This window comes from Brassica rapa, chromosome A06 (assembly GCF_000309985.2).
Source record: "Brassica rapa cultivar Chiifu-401-42 chromosome A06, CAAS_Brap_v3.01, whole genome shotgun sequence".
In the NCBI taxonomy this organism is placed as follows: domain Eukaryota; kingdom Viridiplantae; phylum Streptophyta; class Magnoliopsida; order Brassicales; family Brassicaceae; genus Brassica; species Brassica rapa.
Genome location: NC_024800.2, coordinates 9,450,696 through 9,473,229, shown reverse-complemented (window position 1 = coordinate 9,473,229; position 22,534 = coordinate 9,450,696). Strand labels below are relative to the sequence as shown.

Sequence of the window (22,534 nt, the reverse complement as noted above, 5' to 3'; positions counted from 1 at the left end):
TTGCTTCTCTCCCACCTATGCCACCTAGGATGCCACGTCATAAATTAGGCTCTCTTGCACGCGACACGTGTCACTCGGTAATGAAACTTACCGTTTCATTAAACAAAAGGAAATTTGTGGGCTTTTGTTCAGTTATTGGTCCGTAAAGTGCCTCTTCTTTGTAGTTGTGAAGCCGACACTCATATCTAGGGTTCATCGCCTACTGCGTTTTCTATTAATGGAGGTCTTGAGTCTTTAATGGAGGATCACTTTCGTCAATAATCGTTGCGTTTCTGTTGGTTCGCGTCGTTTCGTTATCTATTCTTCTCCTCACATGAGTTACAAGTTGCATTGATTCAACTTTATTAACGAGATCTTAACTCTTACCACCATCTGCAACCAAGATCATTCATTCAATGATCCGTATCCCTCTTCCAATCGGTGGATCTCCACCTATAAAAAGGTAAGGCCTCATCCCTTGAGAATCATCTTCACAATTCCAATAGCATTCGATATTTTTTCAATATCATGGTTAACTCCTCTGTTCTATTTTCTAATTTGAAATCCGGCCATTAATTGTTTCTTCCAACGTGGATGTGAGGTTGCTCAGATTCTGGGAAAATAGGAACTTCAAGCGATGTGGCTCTTTTCAGCTAGCGTTACTCGCCTCAACAACTTAAACAAGAGAACCCGTGATGTGATGGCTTCAAGTTTGTATGTTTACTATTCTTTGAGATATGAGATGACTGGTGATCTTGATGATATTCTCACTGGCGATTTGTTTCAGTCTATTGTATTTGACTCAACATCTAATTAACGGATGGCTTTTACTTCTACTCGCAGTATTCAAGCTACCCTTGCACCATTCTGCAACACTTTGTCATGATGCGTTGGATCAGGTTCTTTTTGTGAAAATGTTATAAAACCTAGAAACTTTCTGTTCAGCTTTTGTTTTGGCTATATATTCAATGTCTCATTTTGTGAATGCAGTAAACACTTCTGAATCTCTTGCTTCGCAATACAACCTTTATGACCAAGCAGAGAAGTTGAGATCAAAAGTACCAAGATTTAAAGCACGTTCCAACCAACAGGTTTATCTTTTAGTAGATATTCTTTCATACCAATTGGTTATTGTAGCTTTCTAGATTAGAGTTTATATTATTTCTCTGATCTCTCACTTATGCTAGCCTTTCCACAGTAAATTGGAAAGTAAGTAATATTGGAAACACAACTCCGTTCCGTTAGTCTCTCGATCAAAGGCCATGAAGTCTTTCAAAAAAAAAAACATTTTTAAAGCTTATAAGATGATATATTCCTCTGTACAAAGACTTTGATGGTGAAGCGTAGAGTAAAAAGAAAAGAAGGATATGACGAAAATGGTTGTTAGTGTTGCATCGAGAGAAATACACAATCTTCATTGTTTTTTAGTGAGAGATTTGGAAATGGGTGAATTTAAGATTTTAGTTCTACCATTAAAAAGGAAAGAGGAACTGGAAGCTCTAAGAGATACAGATTATAGAAAATCGAGAGCTAGCAACAGAAGCCTACGAAGATGAAAAAGTATTTATTAAATGGCACAGAAATACAAGTCACAAGCTGGCACTGGCTTGCCATGTTTTAATATTCTTCTGATTTTTGTTGTTGTTATCAAAAAAATTAACTTCAATTTCTATAAGAGATACAAACAAATACAAAGAGATAGAAATTAATAAAATAATAACATCACAAAATTTTAAATCTGTAAACTTTTCTAATGGAATTTTAAAATAAATAAGGTATTTGTCAAAACAGAAAAAAAATTTATACGTGAGATTAGGGATAGGGAATATGATCAAATCTTTCACAAGCTCAGATTGCCCTTATTAATCTCATCATAAATTGATTTAAATGATTTTAACTATTATATTCAGTTACTTAGCTTGGTTCAAAGTTAAGAAAAAACAAGTCCAATCTAATTTTTGATTTGGTGTTGGTTTCAGGATTTCAATATAAAATTATAAATACAAATTTTCACTTAAAATAATTATTTAGACAAAATATATAAGAACAAATAAAACATATTGAAATATTTTTAAATCCAAAATAAATCACATCATATAGACATTAATAATCTGATTTTAACTACCAAATAAACGAAAATGAAATTCACATGAGAATGAAATTGTATTTTATTAAATAAACAGCCACAATAAAAATGATAATAATTAAATTAAACAATGACCTAAAACATATTCCACAGAAAAATTTAAAAAATCAAGACACATTAAAAATAAACATACCAGTTATTAATGTTTGAGAACAAGAATTTGAAAGGGTATTACGTTTACGTCTGTCAACTGTCGACCAACCCAAGATTAATATTTTAAATTTTTATGTAATTGCGTAAATGTTTTTTAGAACTTGAATCTTCTTGAAATAAATTATATATTATTACACTTTCTGAATTAGTTATTGCTAATTTTTTATTCTCTAACATAAATAATAATGAAAGCTATTGTTATTTTAATTCAAACAAAAAATATTTATTAAATATAACAATATGATCTCAATTCGTTTTTATTATTTATTTGTTTATAATATCGTTTTCAATCTATAGTGATTTAAAATATTTCATAAAATTAGTATAAAATAGTTTTTATTATAATTTCCCGCCCGTAGGACGGGCCGACTCTAGTATATTCATATAAAAGTAAATCTATTGTTTTTTTGGGGCTATACAATATCCCCATGGTCTTTAAAAAAAAATGGTGTAACATAAAGATGAAAAGTACCAGGTTACTGTTAAAGAATAAAAGAGAGAGAGAGAGAGAGAGAGAGAGAGAGAGAGAGAGAGAGATAAGACTCAAGGAGACTCGCAGACGATTTTGGGTAGAGATACATAGAGACACAAAAAAGCAGTTACCCAGTCTTGTTAAGTGTCTCTACCTCTTACTCAACCATTGCTAGACGTACTCTGTCCTGATTCAAGCTCAACTGGAAGGAAACTGTTCTCAAACCTGAAACGAAGAACTCTGGGGGAAACTAGATCCGAAACATATATGGGCTTACGAGAGCTCCTCTTTGTTGAACTTGTTCCAGGCTTCCTGTTCATTGCACATTTTTATGAAGTTAAGCAACAACATCATTCAAACACTCTACTCTAAGGCAATTTGCTTAAAGCTGAGTGTAAGCTTTGTGGATCTTTGCAAGATACAAGAAACCAAGATTCCTTCAAATTACTAACAGAGGTTGTGGTCCAGCTACTAAGCTTCTGTCAACTTTTGTATACAATTGACTCCAGAAAGAGAGCTGCTCGTGCAGTCTAGTGAGAAAATACCTTCAAAATGTCGAAAACCTTTTCGGCAATATATTTCTGTTCAAGGGTGGCTCCTTTCTGCTGAACTTTATCGGGATGGACATACAGCGTTGCCTTTCTATAGACTTTCTTGACTGCTGAAGAAGTAATCAAATCTGTTAGAGAAACAGCCTCCCAACCACATCCAGGCCAGAGTACCTGTCATCGTTCAGCCAAAACCAGAACTCTGTGAAATTTGGAGGACCAAAAGAATAAACAGCTGTAGCAGTACATTTTTTTGTAACTTAAAATTATTTAAAAACTCACGATTTGCAAGGAAGATAACAGGGCACGCATGTTTCCTTCTTTTCCAGTTGCCCAACGCTTTATCTCAGCATCAGCAGTCTCAGAAATTCTCTGAAAAGCAAGTTTAACAAGGAAACCATCGTTGGTATTTGGTAATGGTATTTAATTAACACACGAACAAAGAGACTCTAAGTAGATTTAGACAACAAAAGGAAATGTAAAATATTTCAAAAGCAGCATTATCATAGTGAAGATTAACAAATCCAAAAGGTCATTGCCCATAGACAGACAGCATTATCATAATGAAGACTGATAAATTCAAAAGGTCAATGTACATAGACAAGCATAAATGTCAAGAAAAGCATAACTTACAGTTCTCTGTTCTTGTTCGATCCGAGATTGATGATCACGGTTGTTCATATCAGCTACAGCTTGTGCCTACATTATCAAAGCCACCGAATAGTGTAAAACCATCTAGAACAAAAACTATGCAATCAAGTACAAGCTAAACATTGATGAACATATAGCAAAATCGAACGTATAAGTTCGTTGCAGAATTCACAATAATATCACCAGTTTTGAAATGAGAAGGGGTAATTTCAAGCACAAATAAAATTCAACATAGGTTTTAGTACCAGTATTTAACTTAATTAGATATCATCATAGGCTGCAGACGAGAAAAAGAGTAAGGATTGCACCAGAAGATTCAAAAGAAAATAAAAATGACCAAAACATACCACACGGCTCTTTGTTCTCTGTTCACGATCCCATCTGGCCTTTCTTCGTTCTTCGGTCTCCCCTGGGATTTCCTCAAATTCTTTAAATATAGGAGGATCCTCTGTAGACAGAGAAACATTTCTAAGAAAGCAACCAATTGCTGGAAAAGACATGTTTTCACAAGACATACCTCCAAAAAGCGCAGAAAAGTCATCCACCAGATTTGCTGCTGGAGCAGGAGGCTTCTTTGCACTAGAAACCCCATTAGTCGTCTTTTTTGGGACGTTGACTGCTGGCTTGCGAGGTGCCTTTGCATCAGAAAGAAAGAATAAGGATACACATATAGAACAGATTTTTCTTTATTTGAAAAATGGAATATAGAAACATTTCAAAAGTCGTTATTACTTCAGTTGCTGTCCGCGATTTGGGCACACTGCTGGAGCGAGGCCCAGAGCTGAAAAAGGAGTCAAGGTCATCAACACCAAACTGTTTAGTCTCTTGAGCTTCTCTATATTTACTAGCAGCGTCAGAGGCCGAGGCACTACGGCGCATGGTACCACCCATGGCAAAGTCGTCAAGTTCGTCTACTGAAGACATCACAGAACTTTTAGCTGTGCAAATAATCCCTCAGACTAATTAGATACCAGTGAAATAAATACTCAACATCAAAGAGACACTAACCTCTGTTCACTTTTTGCGTTGGTTTAGGGGGAGGCTTGAGCTTTGTAGAAGAATGTGTGGTATTATTAGATGGTTTTTGCCCCTGAGAGCTGACGGAAGCAGCAAATGCATCCAGTGGATCCACGAAGATACCGGAAGAAGAATGTGCGCCGGACATAGTTGATTCCAGAACCACAAAAGGGTCAGTATCAACAAAGTTGGATGCCGTAGTCTTGCTGAAAAGTCAACAACAAACAAAAAAACACTAAATAAACGATTTCATCTCCAAAGGTGATCTAAAATTCCAAAATACCAAATCACAAGAGATTAGCACATTCCAAAGATGAGAATCTCATACAAACCTGTGAGAAGTAGCAAAACCAAAACCAGGAATCAATTCATCAGAAGCGGATGAATTGTTGAGGTTGAAGGTCTGGGATTTAAGAGCACCAAATCCAGCCAACAAATCATCAACGGGAGGGTATTGATTGGTAGAGGAAGAGAATGATCCAAAAATATCATCATCATTATTGGGAGCGGTGGGCATAGCACCAAACAAGTCATCAGCATGCGCTGAAGATGACGACTTGCTATTCTTATTGTTCATCCCACCGAATACATCGAAATCACCAGAACTCGCGCCGTTCATGGTAGTAGTAGTCGAGCTCGAGGTGAAGAAAATGTCGTCACCGTTACCAGATACCTTATTGGAAGAAGAAGATGAAGCGTACGATTTCCAATTGGGAGTGTTGTGAGAACGCTTTGAGGCAGCCATTGGAGCAGATTTGCCTTGGGGCTTGATCCCATAGCGCTCCGTAAGGACACCGAACTCGTCCATTGGATCCGATTGATCTGAGATATACAAAATTTGGCTGGATCGATCCCGTGAAAATCAGGGATCTTATGATGAAGATTGGGAGGGGGAGAGATTCTCTGAATAGTGGATTAACGGAGAGAATGTAGAAAGATGGAAAGAAAACAATCGTCGTCTCCTTTTTTCTCTCTCTACAAATAAAAATCTGACAAGGAAGGCACCGACGACGACGATGACGATTGATTGATTAACCCACACACACACAAATGAATGGGTTGGTGTGGGGTCCGAGACAGATGGCTTTCCTTTTTTTTTAAATTCCCACCTTCCCCTTTTTATATCCCATCCCATACTATTTTCTTCTTTTTTTCCAACACACAAAAAGATCCCACTAAAATAAATCATTTTAATTTTGTAAGTTTTATTTTAGCTTAAATTGTGATTATTGCAGTCACATTACAGAACACATAAATTGGTACACCCTGTCTACTCTGTATATCATTAGTTGGCTTGGTTTAATTTTTTAAGGCGCATACATTCTTTAATACATATTTTTTTTACAATGGACAATTCATTTAGAATAATGAGAAAATTTAGGCTATTTTAGCAAAAAAATAAATAAAAAATTTAGGCTATTTTAGCAAAAAAAAAAATTAGGCTAAAAGAAACCCAAACTTCACATGTACCAAACCAGATGGCCTACCACTTGTACTCCAACATTTACAACTTCGTTTTGCATGAACTTGAAAAGCTTGAAAAAAAAACTTGAAAAGCTCTTAATATTCTTACTATATTTATCATAATTTTTTTGTCGACTCATAATACTCCAATATTTTATAATTCTAAATTAGATATGTGTATGTCTATTTTATTTCACCATTTTGGGGTTCACATGCCTAATTTTATGGAGATATATGGGCATTGGGCGCTCTATGATCTGACCATTTGTCTTAGTTTCTATAAGAACGCAGAACACAAAGTCATAACACACAACTGCGATATCGACCAAGTCAAACAAAATATGCGCGGAAAAGCCTAGATTTAATAGTTGTGAAGTATCCTTGAGACTTTTTAAGTGCTAAACCAGATATCAAATTCGAGAGCATCATCTAACTTATTAATAATCCCCTTCTCTGATTCAGTGCCTTTTAGATTTGGACTCAGCCCTGCCGAGCATGTATCCTGAGATCTTGCTCATCTCGTATAACAGCCCAGCAGAGAACAAGAAACTGCAACACAAAACAAATCAAACAACAGAGTAAGCTTTTAGCGAGAGAGTTATGAAATGATGTTATATATTAAACAGAACCAATGTTGTTACCAGGTCGTAATGCACACTCGATGCACCGTGCTAGCGGCAACAAGAGCTATGATTTCCGCAAAAACCACTGCCGTGGAAAAAAAAGAGAAAACAATGACTTTAATAACTAGCAGAACTTACTACATGTATCAACCAACAAACAAACGAACTTTATTGCATGCCAAGAAATTGACAAAAGACAGCTGCTAACAACATTGGAGGTTCTAGAAACTGGTTCAGTGGAGAAACCTACCTGCACCCCAGCCACTCTTCATGCCAGAAGACTCTTGGAGATTTCCAATGAACTGCAAAAGTAAGTAAACGCATTGACCCAGACTATTATTCGAGAGATCTCAAATTTGTGAACCGGATCAAGTTTGTGAAATAGACTACGGGGAGAGTTGCAGATAAGGGAGTTTACAGTGAGAGAGAAGAGAAAGAGGAGGGAGCTAGTGAAGCCTCCAAGGATCGTGTACAGCTCAGAGGAAGCTAATTTCCCTCTGTACACTTCTTGGAGCGAGAGCACCACTGTAAACAGGAGAACAGACCCAAGCATTGATGTTCCAACTCCCGCCATTGATTCTTCTTCTAAACACGCATCGGGAAATGATCGATCGCGTCAGCAAACGCTAAAAAAACGTCGCATTCGATACAATCAAACATCAAAATCTAAAGCAGAAACGTCTGCGTGATTGATTACCTTGTAACAAACACAGTAGCAGATCGGATCTTCGCCCCCCTTGTCACGTCCTCACTTTCCACGGTAAATCGCAATGAAGCATGAAGACAGATAAAACGTCGCCGTATTAGTTCAGAAATTCCCTTCCCCGAGTTTTGTTTAATAGCTGAAACGTTGTCGTATTATAAATCAGAGGTTTTCGATTAGAATTGGGATTTTGACACTTAAAATGACCACAAAACCCAATCTTTATCGTTATTATTACGAAAATACCCTTACGTCCCAGCTTTTTTTTAACAGCTAAAACGTTGTCGTGTTGACTCAGTTGTTTTATCAGAGGTTCGATTCGAATTGGTCGTGATGGAGCCACCGGAGTGTCCGGTGTGTCTACAATCATACGACGGCGAATCCACACTTCCGCGCGTGCTCTCCTGCGGCCACACGGCGTGCGAAGAATGTCTGACGAACATCCCCAAGAAGTTTCCGGACACAATCCGATGTCCAGCGTGCACCGTTCTCGTCAAGTTCCCACCTCAGGGCCCATCGGCTCTCCCCAAAAACATCGATCTCCTCAGATTGTTCCCTTCGAGCTCAAACCCTACGCCTGACTCCACCCGGAACTCGAAAAACTCCTCCTTTGAATTCGTCACTCGATCATGGCCCGACGAGTTCCACGCCGCTTGGAAAGATCGGGTTTTGCTTCTCGACGTCTCCGTGGAGAGAGAAGGTAGTACTGAATCTGCTTCGTCTTCGCGTTTGTGTGGATGTCTGAACAAGGGTGATGGTGATGGTGATGGTGATTCAAAGGTTAGTCTTTTACGGGTTGGTTCGTTCCAGCGTCGTGATGATGGGTGTGATTCTGTTTTCGAGTTTAGTTATCTCCTGAGGATGATTAGTTGTCTGTGGGGGATGGAAGAGGGGGAAAGAGACGAGCTTGATGTGATAATGCGTGTTGAAGAGAGAGGTGTCTCTAAAGTTTTTGGCTTGTGGGGTGATTTGAAGAGTGGGGTTTTGTATTTAGTTGGTCAGAAGCTTACTGATTTCTCCTTGGAGGAGTTTGAGGATATCAGTGAAGATGATGCGTCGTGTTTAGCAGTGATTGGTATGCAGTTATGTGAGGCACTTCTCAGTTTGCATAAGGATGGGATATTTGTAGGGTGTTTGAGCGTTTCTTGTGTGAAGTTTGACGAGTTTGGGAATGCTTTTGTTGATTTGATTGAGTTGCTGGAAACTGGAAGGAACGTGTATGGACTTATATCTGAAGAAACTAGCTCTTGCAGCAAACCAGTTGGTGCTTTGGAAATGGGATTGGTTTTGAAGAGATTAGTGGAGAATGGTATTTTCGTTAGCTTCGAGGTGTTGTTTGAATTGTTGAAAAAACAGAACTTGCTGATAACACAGGCCAGCTCAGAATGTATGGTTGCATGTAGCTCCGATGTCTTGCCAGTTTGTGTTCTTCTCCTCATGCTTCTTGGTGGGAAACAATTTTCTGAGGAGCTGATTGAAAGTGTAAGTGGTGTGGATGCAAAAGAATGCGAAGAGAAAAGTGAGGATCTCTTGGTGTTGTACACAGGTCTTATGGAGAAACTAAGTTATATTCTGGAATCTAAACTTAGTGGGAAGTTTAAATCCATGGTTGGAATTCTCCGCCAATGTTGCTGTCTTGATCCCCAGACACGTCCAGTTTTAACTGATCTGTGGAAATGCAACAGGGAGCTGATCATGAATCATAGATTAAGTTCTATGTTTGCATTGGAAAAGAAGAAACCAAGGAAAAGGAAAGAGTTTTGTTTGGTTCTAGGTGAATTATGCCGCCTGGTAGTAGTGGGATCCAAAGAACTAGAAGAAGACTTACCTGGAATGGAAAGTGGCGATGGAGCAGAGGAGGGCAAGCTTGACAAAGATTTTGTTGGGAGACTCTCAGAAGGTAAAATAAAATCTAAGGACCTGCGAGGACACCAAGACAGTGTCACAGGTTTAGCCGTCGGAGGTACACCTTTTAGTTTGACTCTCAGATGAATGTCAAAAAGTACACATTATTCTTCCAAGAGTATTGTTTATATTCTGTTACCTTATATGCTTAGATTGTATATTGTTTCTCTTTTCTATGTGCAGGTGGGTTTCTGTTCAGCTCTTCGCTTGATAAAAATATCCATGTATGGTCTCTTAAGGTACATATGCCATCATCCTTTATTGTGAGAACTGTAAAGCAAGGTTTCTGCGGCTTAGTTTTCCTTCCCATATGTACTAGCTAACTCTAGCTGTATGCAGGATTTCTCCCATGTGCATACATTTAAAGGTCACCAGGATAAAGTAACGGCTTTGATATACATCAAGGGAGTAGAAACAGTATGTGTCAGTGGCGATGGTGGAGGAGGTATATTTGTATGGAGCACAAGTTTCCCTCTGGAAGAACAGCCGCTAAGAAAGTGGTACGAGCCAAAAGACTGGCGATATTCTGGCATTCATGCGTTGGCATATTCAGAAGATGGGTATGTGTACAGTGGCAGTGGAGATAACACTATCAAAGCTTGGTCACTGCAAGTAAGTTTAGTTTTCATTTACACTCTGTATAGCTTGTGTTGATAAGATCTTGAATCATGTTATTGAAGAGATCGATTGTTTTTCTCAGGATGGAAAGCTTGTTTGCACAATGACTGGTCACAAATCTGTAGTATCAACGCTTGTTGTGCTAAATGGAGTACTGTACAGTGGAAGTTGGGATGGAACCGTGCGGCTGTGGAGTCTAAGTGACCACAGTTTTTTGACGGTGTTGGGGGAAGAGACTCAAGGTATTGTAAAGTCTATTCTGTCTCTTGCTGCAGATGAAGGCACCTTAGTGGCAGCTTATCAAAACGGAGATATACAGGTTTTCATTTGTTCTAAAAAAAAACATTTTGCTCGGCTTGCTTCGATTATGTCTTATTCAGTTTCTAAACATATTCTCTTCTTACTTATATCAGATATGGAGGGATGACACATCGATGAAGTCTATGCAAATACAAAGTAGTGCAATTCTCAGCGTTGCCCTGAATGGTAAATGGTTGTTCACTGGAGGTTGGGACAGAACTGTCAATATTCAGGTAGGTAATCCTGATGATACACATACCTTATGACCTGGTATGAAATTTGAGCCTGGGTTTTCCTCCTAACATCTAAACACTGTTTTGTAGGAATTATCTGGGGATGAGATATCTTTAGAGTGTACTCACGTGGGATCGATCCCGGGTTCTTCAGTAGTCACATCTTTGTTATATTGGGAAGGCAAGCTCTTTGCAGGGTTTGCGGATAAAATCATCAAGGTTGATAGCCACTCACTTTCAAATCATGTTCTGTTGTTGAGAATGGTTTGTAACAAAAGTGTTTTGTCTGAAATTTCCAGGTATATTATAGTGGGCGTTAACAAAAACTTCAGTTTCTCATCTTGTTCCTGAAGATTCCAATCTCGAGAGAAGATGATGTGTAATATCTAAATAACAATCACGTGTGTACATATGAATCTTTTGTCACATTTGTTGATATGCAATACATGTAATTCAAAGTTTTCTTATTTCTCTTAGAACTGATATCAAATGATCAATACAAGATAACCCCTTGTGAAGATTGTAGTGAGAATTATAGAGAATGTGAATCTGTACAGTAAAGGAGGGATGGGTGAAACAAATAGAACTTTGTACCCTTCTATGTTTATGTATGTGTTGATGAAGTGAATCAATCATCAAAGAGCCTTTTGATCAAGGCGCTCGTTCCAGTTTAAGCAACGGATCAAGCTTCTAAACCAATCACCGGTCTGATCAGACTTGTTGACTGTCGGGAGTGGATGTTGGCTCATGTATATTCTCACCGAATCTCCCCTTGAAAGTTGTTGCCTTCTCTTTCCATCAAACGAAACCCATGCATTGCTTCGGGCATCATCTGGAATCTGTTTTTGTTCAGAGAGAGTTTGTGAGCAATTTCATACAGCTAATATGAAAGGACATTGTTTTTCATATCGTGGTCTTGATTAAAATATGAGCTTATAGAGTTTCTTGGATGGTTTTAAAGCTAAAATTTATAACTATTTAAAGTGTATTGCTATAAAGATCTAACGTCTGACCTTCAGTTCAAGCTTTGCAGAATCTGGAAGAATGACTGGTCTGAACGAGAGGGAATGTGGGCAGATCGGAGTAAACAACATGCAAGGGACGTTTGGATGCACCTGCAATTTTCGGATTTTTATAAATATCAAACTCACTATAATTTTATAACGGCAAGATACTATTCAGAGATGCCAATGAGATTAATTTATCTTTTTGGTATGTAATGCAGAGTTGAACGTCACTTTAAGTTGTAAAGCTTACCATGGAACCTCCAGCTGCTGTAGAATAAGCAGTACTTCCTGTGGGAGTCGCTACTATAACTCCATCACCTTGTACCTATTATAACATTATTCGTCAACACACAAGAGTAAAGCTTTAACAGTGAAGGGGATTACTTTTTTACAACATGCACTTATTTTCACTTGCTTAAAGATTTAGCCGATTTTGTATATATGGTACGAAAAAGGAACTAAATGGGTACAAACCTTGGTGATAAGACGGTCGTGTTCATAACATTCAATCTTAGAAAGGTATGGGTTGGATCCTCGATCAACAACAATCTCGTTCAGAACATCAAACACTTTACCAGGCATTGCTTTGCCTTTACGATAGATTTCACAACGAAGGCGCATTCGAAGAGTTATATACACCCCATCTAGCGTGTTGTTCCCATGAATTACCCGTTTGAGGTCTTGCCTGAAATCCTCAAACTAAATGGAAAAATATAAAACAATAAGAAGGCTGTCGATGGAAAAAGAGTATTACGACACAGTCAAGAAACAGAAACATGTCGAAAGGCTTACTGGATGTGAAGTGAGAAATCCAAGGGACCCCAGGTTAAATGATACAACGGGAGGGACAGCTCCTTTGAACAAGTTTGATGCATGTAATATCACCCCATCCCCTCCTAAGCATGCCACAAAATCAACCCTTTCATGGAGATCGCTGATATTCAAACAAATGCAAAACACAGTCGGTCATAATCAAGCCGTTGATCGTTAGTCTAGCTTATGTTCACTTAACTTATTCCTATACCTTGTGTCCTGAATGTAAAAGGTCTGGACAAAGCCAAACCCTGGAATCCTGGCAAATACATCATGCACCTCAGGTTCAACCAGAACAGTCATCTTCTCTTGGTGATACAAGAAAGATGCAGCCTGAAACCAAATTCGAAAGAACAACATTTTTTCACGGGTTTCCTAAATTAAATGTGACTTCAATACCCAACAGGGAATTATATAATCTTTTAGATCTGAAAAGAAAAGCGGCTACCTCTTTAGCTTCCTCCATGAGTTCTAGCCCAAGCTTCTTCAGCAGTAAGACAGTTTTTGGGGTAGTTTTCCAAAGAAGCATTTGTTGTTGAGTACTCGGATGTGTGAAGGCTAGCGAAGATTCTGTAACCTTTTCCCTTGTACAAGAGATTCCATCAGTTCGAACTAGGAACATCTCTGCTTTCTTTCTCGACTGCACCCTTACCACACCAGTGGATGAAGCGCACATATTTCCCTCAATAGCTCCAGCCTCATCATCACTGGAATCCGACGAATAAGCATTATTGTTTCTTTTCACAATGCGATTTACGTTATCACTTGGAGGCACCACAGTAGGCTCTGCAGAGAGGCCATTTCCCTGGTTACCCGATATACTTGTATTGATGTTATCAGAAACATTCACATTTCCATTTGAAAGCTTCCCATTGCCAAAATCTGAACTTTGAGAGCTTGCAGGTAGAAAAGTCCCATTGGAGTTTCCTGTCTCCGCAAGTTCTCTTACAGTATCAGTGATCTGATATCCGTTTGTCACTTCAGTATATGAAACTTGCGGACTTGGCACTATTCCCAGTTTTTTGGACTGATTGCTAAGATAACCAGCGGGAGCAATACCTTTGTTCCTCAGGAATTTAGACATTTCTTTTCTTGAAAAGATATTCCCCGTTGGAACTTGAGCTTTAAGAGGATCACTCACCATATTAAATTCAGGTGTATCACGCTCATTGCTTCCAGATTCTTTGCTCTGATTTGAAGCAGAGCTACTATCAATCTCATTGATTTCAGAGACATTATCAGTCTGCTGAGCAGGCCCACCCTTACCAGATACTACAACATTCAATCCAACCTTAGTTTCAGAAACCTCCTGACGCAGCGACTCTTCTGAAACTGGAATTCCTTTCGTCACCGGACGTGTAATGTACTGCTTCCACCTGGAAACCATCGCAGAAGTTCTCCAAACACCTTCTTTACTGTGAACATATATCGGCCTTTTGCTGGTGTCTGATACAACGGAAGCAAACAGCTCGACCTGCTGAGCTAAAGGAGCCATCCTGACTTCAATTGGAATTTTCACCAATGTAATTTTCCCAGCGGAGATTGCATCATCAAGTGCCGCCTGATAGAATGTATCCTTCACGTTTTCAGCTCTCAGGTCAACAATCGTTTTAAACCCTTTTTCAAGTAACCACTTCAATCCTTCCTCGGTTACTTGTCCTCCCCGCCAAAAAGCAATCTCAGACTCGTAGGAGTCAGTGTCCTCTTTCATATTTGACGAGTAAATAGGGTCCCAATTCGCGAATAGCGTCTGGCAAGGGTAACTATCACTGCGTGGAAAACCTGCGTCGTAGCAGACATTCTTAAGCTTCTGTAACTTCCTCCACACAATCCCACTTCTTTCATCATCAGGCGTCAGATAATTCTCGAGAGCAATGTGTAAGCTTTCGCAACACCGTTTCATTTCACCTCTGAAAACAGCAAGCGGTGGAAGTGTATCCTCCGCAACCCCAACGTCATCCAAACTAAACGAACTCATAGAAGATGACCTCCCAGAGAGAATCTCTTTCCTCCCTTTGTTCAAAAGAGATAATATACAGCCAAGCACCGATACTATCTTGTCCTCCAACAACGGCTTCTCCTCAGGCGAGAAATCATACGGAACTCGACATTCACCAGTAACAGGGTTGCATAGCGTCTCCATCAAAGCTCCATGGAGTCGCTCAGCTGATCTAAAGATTCTGCAGTATGCTTCAACCTCAGCAATGTCCCCTGGAACTGGACCGATCCAAGGCAAGTTTGAGGTATCGCGAGATTTCACAGCCTTCAAAAGATCCAAGTAACTGAAGTTAGACGCGAACAGTTCATATCAAAGAACAAACTAGCTTAACATATAAGCAACTATGATCAGCAAATGATTACTCTATTCGAACTATCTCAAGATCTACGCTAAAGAAGAACATCGAATCCTAACCAGCAAACAAAGTGAAAGCATAGACGGGATTCGATTCTTCAAATTGATCGAACATGAAGAAGGAAGTCGGAGAGAAGGGAAATAACCTGAGAATCCAAACCTAAATCCGGAGAAAAGGCCTCAGAGAGCTCCGCCTTGATTACGAATCTCAAGCGGCGTTTAAACGGAACCTCGTTTCTCCGGAATCCGAATCTGAATCGTCCATCGGAGGTCCGATCAACGGAGCAGTGGAGGCGGGGAGAGATTCCGGTGGCCGGAGATAACCGACTCATGAGGAAGTGAGGTGTGTGGCAAGCGCAGAAGCATAGGAGCATGGGAGAGAGTGGCGTACACGCAAACGCAATAACGACGAGGGAGCCGCTTCACCGCAGTGGCGGATAATGTTTTGGAGTTTTGCAGAATTTTGGTGGACCTCGTGGTTTCGTCCTCTTCATTGCCGAAGGGGTTTTCAGTAACAACTCTGCTCTTTCCACTTTGATCGTGACTGGATTGACACTTGAGATTGCGAGTGGCCTCCACGCGCTAACGTGTCTGTTTTAGAGATTTGTGACCAGAAAGATTCAACTCGCATTTTCATTTCTTCTTTTTACTATACTACCGTGGGCAAGACATACTTGTAAATAAATCATTTTGAAATTTGAACAGCTTCACCAGACTGAAAATGATTACATAAAATGATAGATTTTTGTATATGTTAACAAACTTACCATCACTTTATAAAAGATAGATTTAAAGAAAAGAAAATTGTTGATAAATACGAACTATTCCACAAAAATTGATTTCTAATATAAAAACATCTGAAAATAATCCATCCACACATATCAGATGATTATAAAAGTACAATATAGATTTCGGTTTCTCAGGGACACATGAAATTTCATTATTCATCATCAACAGAAAGAGCAAAGAAAGAAACGCTACCAAAGGACACTCATCAAAAAAAAAATCCTTTAAAAATGGCAAAAGAACTATTATATATTAACAATAAAAATGAAGCAAGCAGATGGCAAACAAAACAAATACATAGAACTCTTCCGATTTGGTAAGCTCGAACTGTAAAGGGACAGCAAACTATATGATATGTGATCATATTCGTATCACACGTGGGGCTTGTGGGGGCTAGAAGGCATTCCAATGATCATTGCTCCGAGGTGTCTCAGCTGTTGTTGTAGTTGTTTTGAACGGCCCCGTAGAACCGAACGGGTCATGGTCATCGAACCCAAACCCGTGATTGTAATCAGAGTCTCTGGTGCTTCCAATCGAGTCGAATCTCGACAATGAGGCTTTAGGTGTCTCGGATGCGTTGTTGTTGTCGTAGCTTTGTGCATCGAAGGAATCATATCTTTGATAATTGAAAGAATCAAACCTGGATGCGAATGGGTCTGGCGCGCTTGTGCTGCGCATCGAGTCTGAGCGGGATAGAGAGAAAGCGTCGTTGTTGTTATTGCTGTTGAATGAATCGAAGCGGGAGAAGCTGTTGGAAGAGAAGTCGTCGTGTGCAGCGGGTGTGCTTGGGACAGAGTCGAACATGAAGGGACTTCTTCCTGGGAACAAGCTGTCTGAACGAGGTGTCTCTGACGCAAACGGTTTCCCACCAAAATCAGACGTGCTATAAGCAGGAGTGCTTGGGACAGAGTCGTCGAAGAATGATTTCTTTTCAGGAAACACGCTTCCAGGATAAGCAGGGGTGCTTGGAACTGAGTCATCGAAGAATGATTTCTTTTCAGGAAACGAGCTTCCAGGATAAGCAGGAGTGCTTGGAACCATGTCGTCGAAGAATGATTTCTTCTCGGAGAATAAGTTTCCTGGGTAAGCAGGGGTGCTTGGAACAGACTCATCAAAGTATGATTTATTGCCTGAGTAAGAGGCAGTGGTTGTTGCTGGAGTGCTCGGGACAGAACCATCGAACAAAGAAGGTTTTGCAGTGAAACCGTCGTTTGCATTAGCCGGGGGGCTTGGGACAGAATCAGAAAATATAGATAGCTTAGGAGGGAGGAAGTCATTTGATAGGGTGGAGCCAGTTTTTATAGGCTTGATGCTGAAGTCATCGAATCCGAACCCAAATCCAAAGTCATTATCACGCTTCTCATGATCCTTGTCCTGCGTAAACACACAACATTCAAAACAGTTAAATTAAGATTACAAAGCATCAAATATTAATGCCAAAATGATAACATAGAGCACGTGACCACATTATACCTTTCCGTTGTCAGGGTTGGAGCTTGAAACTGAATCTGTCTCATCGTGAGAGTCATAGTTTACAGTTTTGCCAGCAGAAGCAGTAGATTCACCATCATCATGGCCATTTTCACTGATAAAAAAATTTGAGTAAAATGAAGACAAATGTTAGTCACCCGAGATGTGTAAGAACATATAACACTCTATTTTCCTCATTTTATGAAAGCACATAAAATCCACAGTTAAGAACGATGCAATCCATAACACACACGGTCTAAAACAAAAAGCATACCTCTTCGAATCTTTGGTACGGGGTGAACCGTCAGCTTCAATACTCTCTCTAACATTAGAATCATCCAGAGATCCGTTTCTATCAGTTTTACCATCTGAATGTTCAGATGCCTCTTCACCACTGCTTGGCTTTTTCTCTGTTTTAGACACGACATCTGAGGATGAAACGTCTGCACTTTCATTTGAAGAGACAGTAAGTTCCTTCTTCCAAGCAGATGATTTTTCCTTCGGTGGGGCAATGACATTCTGGACATCAAGTGTAAGCTCCTTGACGAAGGTAAACCCTGGAATTAGAGAAAAATTAGTAGGCAAAGTTCAAGGGTTCAACTTCAAAATGCATACCCTGTTTTGGAAGACAGATAGCCCAAAAGCAAAAACCAAAATTATAAAGAAAAAAAAAGAATTTTGATTAAACATCTAAAACCATGCTTCCTCCATAATCTCACCTTCCTCCTCTAGCTTATCCCAATCTTCATCCCAATCAGCAGCACCTTCTTGGATTCCAGGCTGCCAACCTGTAAAACGTGAGGAAATCCCATGAATATATCGAAAGGAAGATACAACCGGTATAAAGTTGTATAGATAGAAGTCTTTCTGGCAACAATACATAAAGGGCCAAATATACTGAGTTTCGTGTTGTACAAAAGCATCAACGTTTAGTAAAATTCTTGAATGATAAAATTACTAAATTTTAAATTTACAGCCAGAATGGTAACCTTTCACCACTGATCAAGAAAATATAATACTAAAGATGAACTTGAAAGAAGAAGGGGTAAATCTTATACCAAAAGGAAGCTCCACCAGAGAAGTGGGTTTGCCACGTACTCCATATTGCTTGCAGCGCTCATTCAAATTTTTAATCAGTTCCTCAAGTCCCGATTGGATGTGTTCAGTACGCTCCTACAAGACAACATTCAGTAAAATAGAACTACCAATATCACATTAAACCAGCTAGATAGCACGTTGGGTTTACCTTAACAATATTGTCATCAAGCTTGCCTTCTTCAAATTTGACTATAGCCTGGTACAATTCCATTTTCTTCTCCTGCATGTCAAAAAGGGAAGTTTATCATATTTTTGAAGGCGACATCCAGCTTACAGACAATTCAAAGTACACCATGCTCCTGAGATGATACTTCTAAACTACCTGTATATCTCGGAATGTGGCCTCTTCAATAGTCAATTTAGAGCCTACATTGCCAGACTTCTTGTATTTCTCCTCATATTTTTTTGCTAGAGATTCAAGCTGGTTTACAGGTAGTTTTTGTTAGGTAATCAAATTGGATCTCCGATACAATTATAGAAGTACGGTGCAACAGAAACTCTATACCTCACGTTTATCACCCGAGACTCTCTCCGTAATCTCATTGTACCGGTTGTCACATCTGCTCTTGTATAAAACCTGTCACCCAAGGACCAAATGGAGAAGGTTATAGAAACTGATAGTTGGAAATAATAATGAGAAGTTATACTTACAAGTTCCTGCATCTTAGCATGGAAGAATTCAATTTTCTGCTTGGAATCAGCTATTTCTTTTTCAAGCTCATCCACCTGAATAGCAAAATACAAGAAGTTGAGAAAAAAAAAGAAACGGCAGTCAAATGAAATTATAGGTTACGTCAATAAAGACTACATGGACAACTGATCACGTATGCAAGAAAAGCACACAAATTGTAGTAATTAGCTTCAAACATGTTTAGAAGTAAAATAAGAACTATGCTGTTTGTTTATTCCATTCATAAAGGACTTGGAAACTTATAATCTGGAATATGACTACCAAAATCTACAATTATTCATATTAGTGACCTTCCCATATGAAGAAAAGTGTCTCACGCTAACCAAATAAATTCACCACATTAGCACATTAAAATCAGAGAGAAATCAGAGAGAGTGCCTTTTTATCAACAGCAGTAGCTTCTTCAAATTTCGAGTTGAGTGCATCTTGTTCCTCTTTGCTAAGTTGATCCACCAGATGTTTTTCCAACTCAGGCATTTTACGCTTTGGCTGAGTGGGCTGGACCAATCCATCACTAGGAGAGAGAGAAACCGGCCTTGGAGGCTTTCCTTTGGGAATTGCTGGTGGCCTCGAGCCCCCATGAACTTGACCTACAATATTTGGTCCAAGAATGAATCTGCCTACTTCAGAATAATAATGGAAGTAATACAAAAAAAGGTTAGTGTGATGCAATACCATGTGGATGTCCCCAGGATGCATTGTTATGTGGTGCCACAGATTGACCAGGAGAGGTAAACATGCTCTCACTAGATATTATAGTGCTTGGGAACACTGGGGGAAGAGGTCGGCCTTCTCTGTAACGCTCCATTAGGTAAACAGCAATACAGAACTCCCTCAAGGAGAGCATGCTATCATTATCTTGATCGGATAAATCCCATACCTGCTTCAAAGCCTCTGTAATACCAGGAAACAACATTGAAAACACACATAAAACGGTCTATACTCCCCAGGTAAAGTATAACAATTTCTGCTTGAGACAACATAAATATAATTATCCACGTATAGCCGACACATGGAACAAAACAAGAAAACTAAAGATGCACCTACAATGTAGTTGATCGGCGCTATACAAACAAATATACATAACTAGAGAAGTGCCACTTAATTATCATGCATGTTTACCATTATAAAAACAAGCTCAAACTGAAACTAAACTAGTGCTTAACGGATGAAGCAGCAAAAAAGTAAATGTAGCCTACCTCGCGGGAGCTTCCAACTTAAGAACAGATTCCGAGCCTGGTGCCCGGTGATCTTTCCGTCCCTATCTGTGTCAACTTGCACAAAAACCTTGGTATATTTCTGGACATCAGCTGGAGTCATTTTCGGCCAAGGGGCTTGGGGCTGGTAGTGGGGTTGGTGTTGGGTTCGGGGCTGGGGTTGGGGTTGGGGTTGGGGTTGGGGTTGGGGCCGGGGATGATGCTGAGGTTGGGGTTGGGGATGGGGTTGGTGGCGAGGTTGGGGCTGGGATGGCTGAGACTGACGCTGGGTCAACTGACTGGAAGCTGAAATCCCAACTCCAACAGTAGAGCCAGTTGTACCAGAAGCTGCACCGGCGGGAACAAATGACTGCCCTAAATTTCCAGTAAGCTGATTCTGAACACCAACAGGATGCTGGCTCAATGAACCACGCTGTGGGATTGAACTTTGCCTAGCTACAGACTGTGCAACTTCGGGAGCCACAACAGTTCCAGTAGAAACAGATGAGATGCCCATTGTCGACGTAGTTCCAGTAGTATGTTGTTTTGGCTGCGTGGAAGCAACTGAAAACACATCTCCGAAAATTGAGTCAGAGGGAAAACCGTTTCCTGATGCAGCCAGATCCTTGGCTACCAATTGATTGGATGGAGCATCTAAAGGAGCAGATGCAGGCACTGGTACTTGCGGTCTGGTTGTTGTAGAGCTTATTACTGCAGGTGTCATATGAGGCTGTGGTATATTGTTGGCAATTGAGTTAGGTGCTGTCAAACCATATCCACTTTGACTCGAAGGAATTTGTGAATTCACTTGCCCAGAGGGTCCAACACTTCTGCCACTAAGCCAATCAGATGGCATAGGTTGGTTTGCAGTACGAGGCGCACTAGTCCCTCCAGCTGGCATACCCTGGCTTTGAAAATTTTGCGGTGGTTGAGATGGAGGCGGCCCAGTAAATTGGTTCTGCTGGCCGGGGACAACTTGCTGATTACTAGTGCTCATGTTTCCACCCATTTGAGGTCCTCTCATAGCAGCTGCAACTGATGCAACTCCCGGAGTTTGTGCAACAGGTCCCCTGGGCTGTGGAGAAGGTGTTGCAGCAAGATTTATTTTGGGAGCAGGGATATTGGCTGAAGCAGGACTATAGATTGCAGCCTTGACAATCTGAGGAGTCAATTCCCGTCTACTTTGTGCGACAGTCACCAACTTTAGAGCATTGTAAAACTCCGCTCGACCAAGGTAACCAGCCTTTTTTGCATCTGCGTAGGACCATACCTACAAGGATGAAAAAAGAAGAAGCTACACCATTAACAATCCAAAGATTAGTTGCTCAGAAACGTGTGAAATTATTAAAATATGCAGTATTCCCTCATTGCACGCGAAGCTCTATGCATATGCATGTCACAGACAAGTAGATACATCTAAATTGCTTCTGTATCATTAAAAATGCTATATGAACATATCCACTAGAACACAATGCCTAGTAACAGTATAGATTACAATGACATAAACTGGACTACGAGCTTCAGAATGAAGAGAGAGGTCCCTCAACCACCCAGAAGAGAACAAATTTGATAAAATAACGTCACACTTCTACCAACGATCACACAGATCAAAGATCCAATCCAAAACCTATAGGAACTACAAGTATTCTCCATCGTTTCGTAGCAATCAAAAGAAGGAAAATAGATGAAGATAAGGGGAAAGAACCTGAGCAAGGACGGGTTTAGGCAAATTGGAGCCTTGGAAGAAACCGACAGCCTCAGCTCCACTGATACGGCCATCTCCATCCAAATCTGCTCTCCTGAAATACGTATCGAACAGATCCTGGCCCCCCGTCGGTCTCGGCGCCGCCATTTGAGGATGATCCGAAATCTAGCAGAGAAGACAGTCTCCAGAAGCTTTCGCCATTAAAAAAAAAGCACAGAAGAACGCGATCCAATCGTGGAAAAACCCTAATTCGTAAGGCTAACCGATCGCAATCGTAGATCGGTAGGAGAGGGAGAGCACCAACGTCGCAGGGAGTCGAGATTGAAAGCGAAGGCGAGATGGGATCGGTGAAGGTGAAGAGAGAGCGACGGCGAGGAGAAGGAGAGAGAGAGAGGTAACGGATGTCGGTGATGATTCGCCGACAGAGAAACAATCCGGGATTTGAGATGGATACCGGTACAGCGCGATGGACGAGCAGATTTTGGGAAAGTTATGTGGCAACAAAGATCGTATAACAGCCTCGAGATGCAAATAATAATAATACGGATACAGCTAATAATAATACGGACAAAATTTTCAAAACCGGTCCAGATCTTGGTTCGG

General features: G+C 40.1%; 5 protein-coding genes and 1 long non-coding RNA gene across 10 annotated transcripts; 2 read left to right on the top strand and 4 right to left on the bottom strand.

Moving 5' to 3' along the window:
- Positions 1–6: 6 nt before the first annotated feature.
- LOC103873007 lies at positions 7–2,225 on the top strand. 2 transcript variants are annotated; one of them, XR_633806.3, is made up of 4 exons: positions 7–442; positions 590–728; positions 823–878; positions 970–2,225. It is a non-coding gene; the product is annotated as an uncharacterized LOC103873007 (long non-coding RNA). The 2 variants fall into 2 exon arrangements; XR_633805.3 differs by having other exon boundaries at positions 16–442; positions 590–693.
- A 482-nt stretch (positions 2,226–2,707) lies between these two features.
- LOC103873006 (auxilin-related protein 2) lies at positions 2,708–6,043 on the bottom strand. Of its 3 annotated transcripts, none has more exons than XM_018652603.2 (9): positions 5,299–6,043; positions 4,958–5,172; positions 4,682–4,860; positions 4,467–4,584; positions 4,297–4,397; positions 3,932–3,997; positions 3,581–3,670; positions 3,296–3,472; positions 2,708–3,062 (listed from the first exon to the last, which is right to left on the bottom strand). In XM_018652603.2, exons 1-9 carry the CDS (start codon positions 5,772–5,774, stop codon positions 3,024–3,026), a joined length of 1,461 nt encoding a protein of 486 aa, XP_018508119.1. In that variant the 5' UTR covers positions 5,775–6,043; the 3' UTR covers positions 2,708–3,023. The 3 variants fall into 3 exon arrangements, with proteins under 3 accessions (XP_018508119.1, XP_009149684.1, XP_009149683.1); XM_009151436.3 differs by having other exon boundaries at positions 4,682–4,863; positions 5,299–6,042; XM_009151435.3 differs by having other exon boundaries at positions 4,682–4,887; positions 5,299–6,037.
- A 640-nt stretch (positions 6,044–6,683) lies between these two features.
- Positions 6,684–7,919, bottom strand: LOC103873005 (keratinocyte-associated protein 2). 2 transcript variants are annotated; one of them, XM_033272665.1, is made up of 6 exons: positions 7,831–7,919; positions 7,751–7,783; positions 7,472–7,638; positions 7,304–7,355; positions 7,072–7,138; positions 6,684–6,979 (listed from the first exon to the last, which is right to left on the bottom strand). In XM_033272665.1, exons 3-6 carry the CDS (start codon positions 7,625–7,627, stop codon positions 6,889–6,891), a joined length of 366 nt encoding a protein of 121 aa, XP_033128556.1. In that variant the 5' UTR covers positions 7,628–7,638; positions 7,751–7,783; positions 7,831–7,919; the 3' UTR covers positions 6,684–6,888. The 2 variants fall into 2 exon arrangements, with proteins under 2 accessions (XP_033128556.1, XP_033128557.1); XM_033272666.1 differs by having other exon boundaries at positions 7,472–7,635; positions 7,751–7,876.
- Positions 7,920–7,982: 63 nt separating this feature from the next.
- On the top strand, positions 7,983–11,330 carry LOC103873003. The gene is made up of 7 exons (XM_009151430.3): positions 7,983–9,719; positions 9,845–9,900; positions 10,001–10,273; positions 10,362–10,598; positions 10,693–10,812; positions 10,903–11,031; positions 11,112–11,330. Exons 1-7 carry the CDS (start codon positions 8,090–8,092, stop codon positions 11,130–11,132), a joined length of 2,466 nt encoding a protein of 821 aa, XP_009149678.1. The 5' UTR covers positions 7,983–8,089; the 3' UTR covers positions 11,133–11,330.
- LOC103873004 (NAD kinase 2, chloroplastic) lies at positions 11,204–15,359 on the bottom strand. Its single transcript, XM_009151432.3, has 8 exons — positions 15,132–15,359; positions 13,081–14,895; positions 12,844–12,965; positions 12,612–12,753; positions 12,294–12,518; positions 12,070–12,144; positions 11,826–11,927; positions 11,204–11,651 (listed from the first exon to the last, which is right to left on the bottom strand). The coding sequence occupies exons 1-8, from the start codon at positions 15,357–15,359 to the stop codon at positions 11,448–11,450; spliced, it is 2,913 nt and encodes a 970-aa protein (XP_009149680.1). The 3' UTR covers positions 11,204–11,447.
- A 450-nt stretch (positions 15,360–15,809) lies between these two features.
- Positions 15,810–22,463, bottom strand: LOC103873002 (epidermal growth factor receptor substrate 15-like 1). The gene is made up of 13 exons (XM_009151429.2): positions 21,932–22,463; positions 20,230–21,496; positions 19,706–19,924; positions 19,409–19,620; positions 18,991–19,065; positions 18,845–18,916; positions 18,662–18,760; positions 18,488–18,559; positions 18,300–18,414; positions 17,961–18,029; positions 17,516–17,798; positions 17,245–17,356; positions 15,810–17,145 (listed from the first exon to the last, which is right to left on the bottom strand). The coding sequence occupies exons 1-13, from the start codon at positions 22,076–22,078 to the stop codon at positions 16,165–16,167; spliced, it is 3,723 nt and encodes a 1,240-aa protein (XP_009149677.2). The 5' UTR covers positions 22,079–22,463; the 3' UTR covers positions 15,810–16,164.
- Positions 22,464–22,534: the final 71 nt, after the last annotated feature.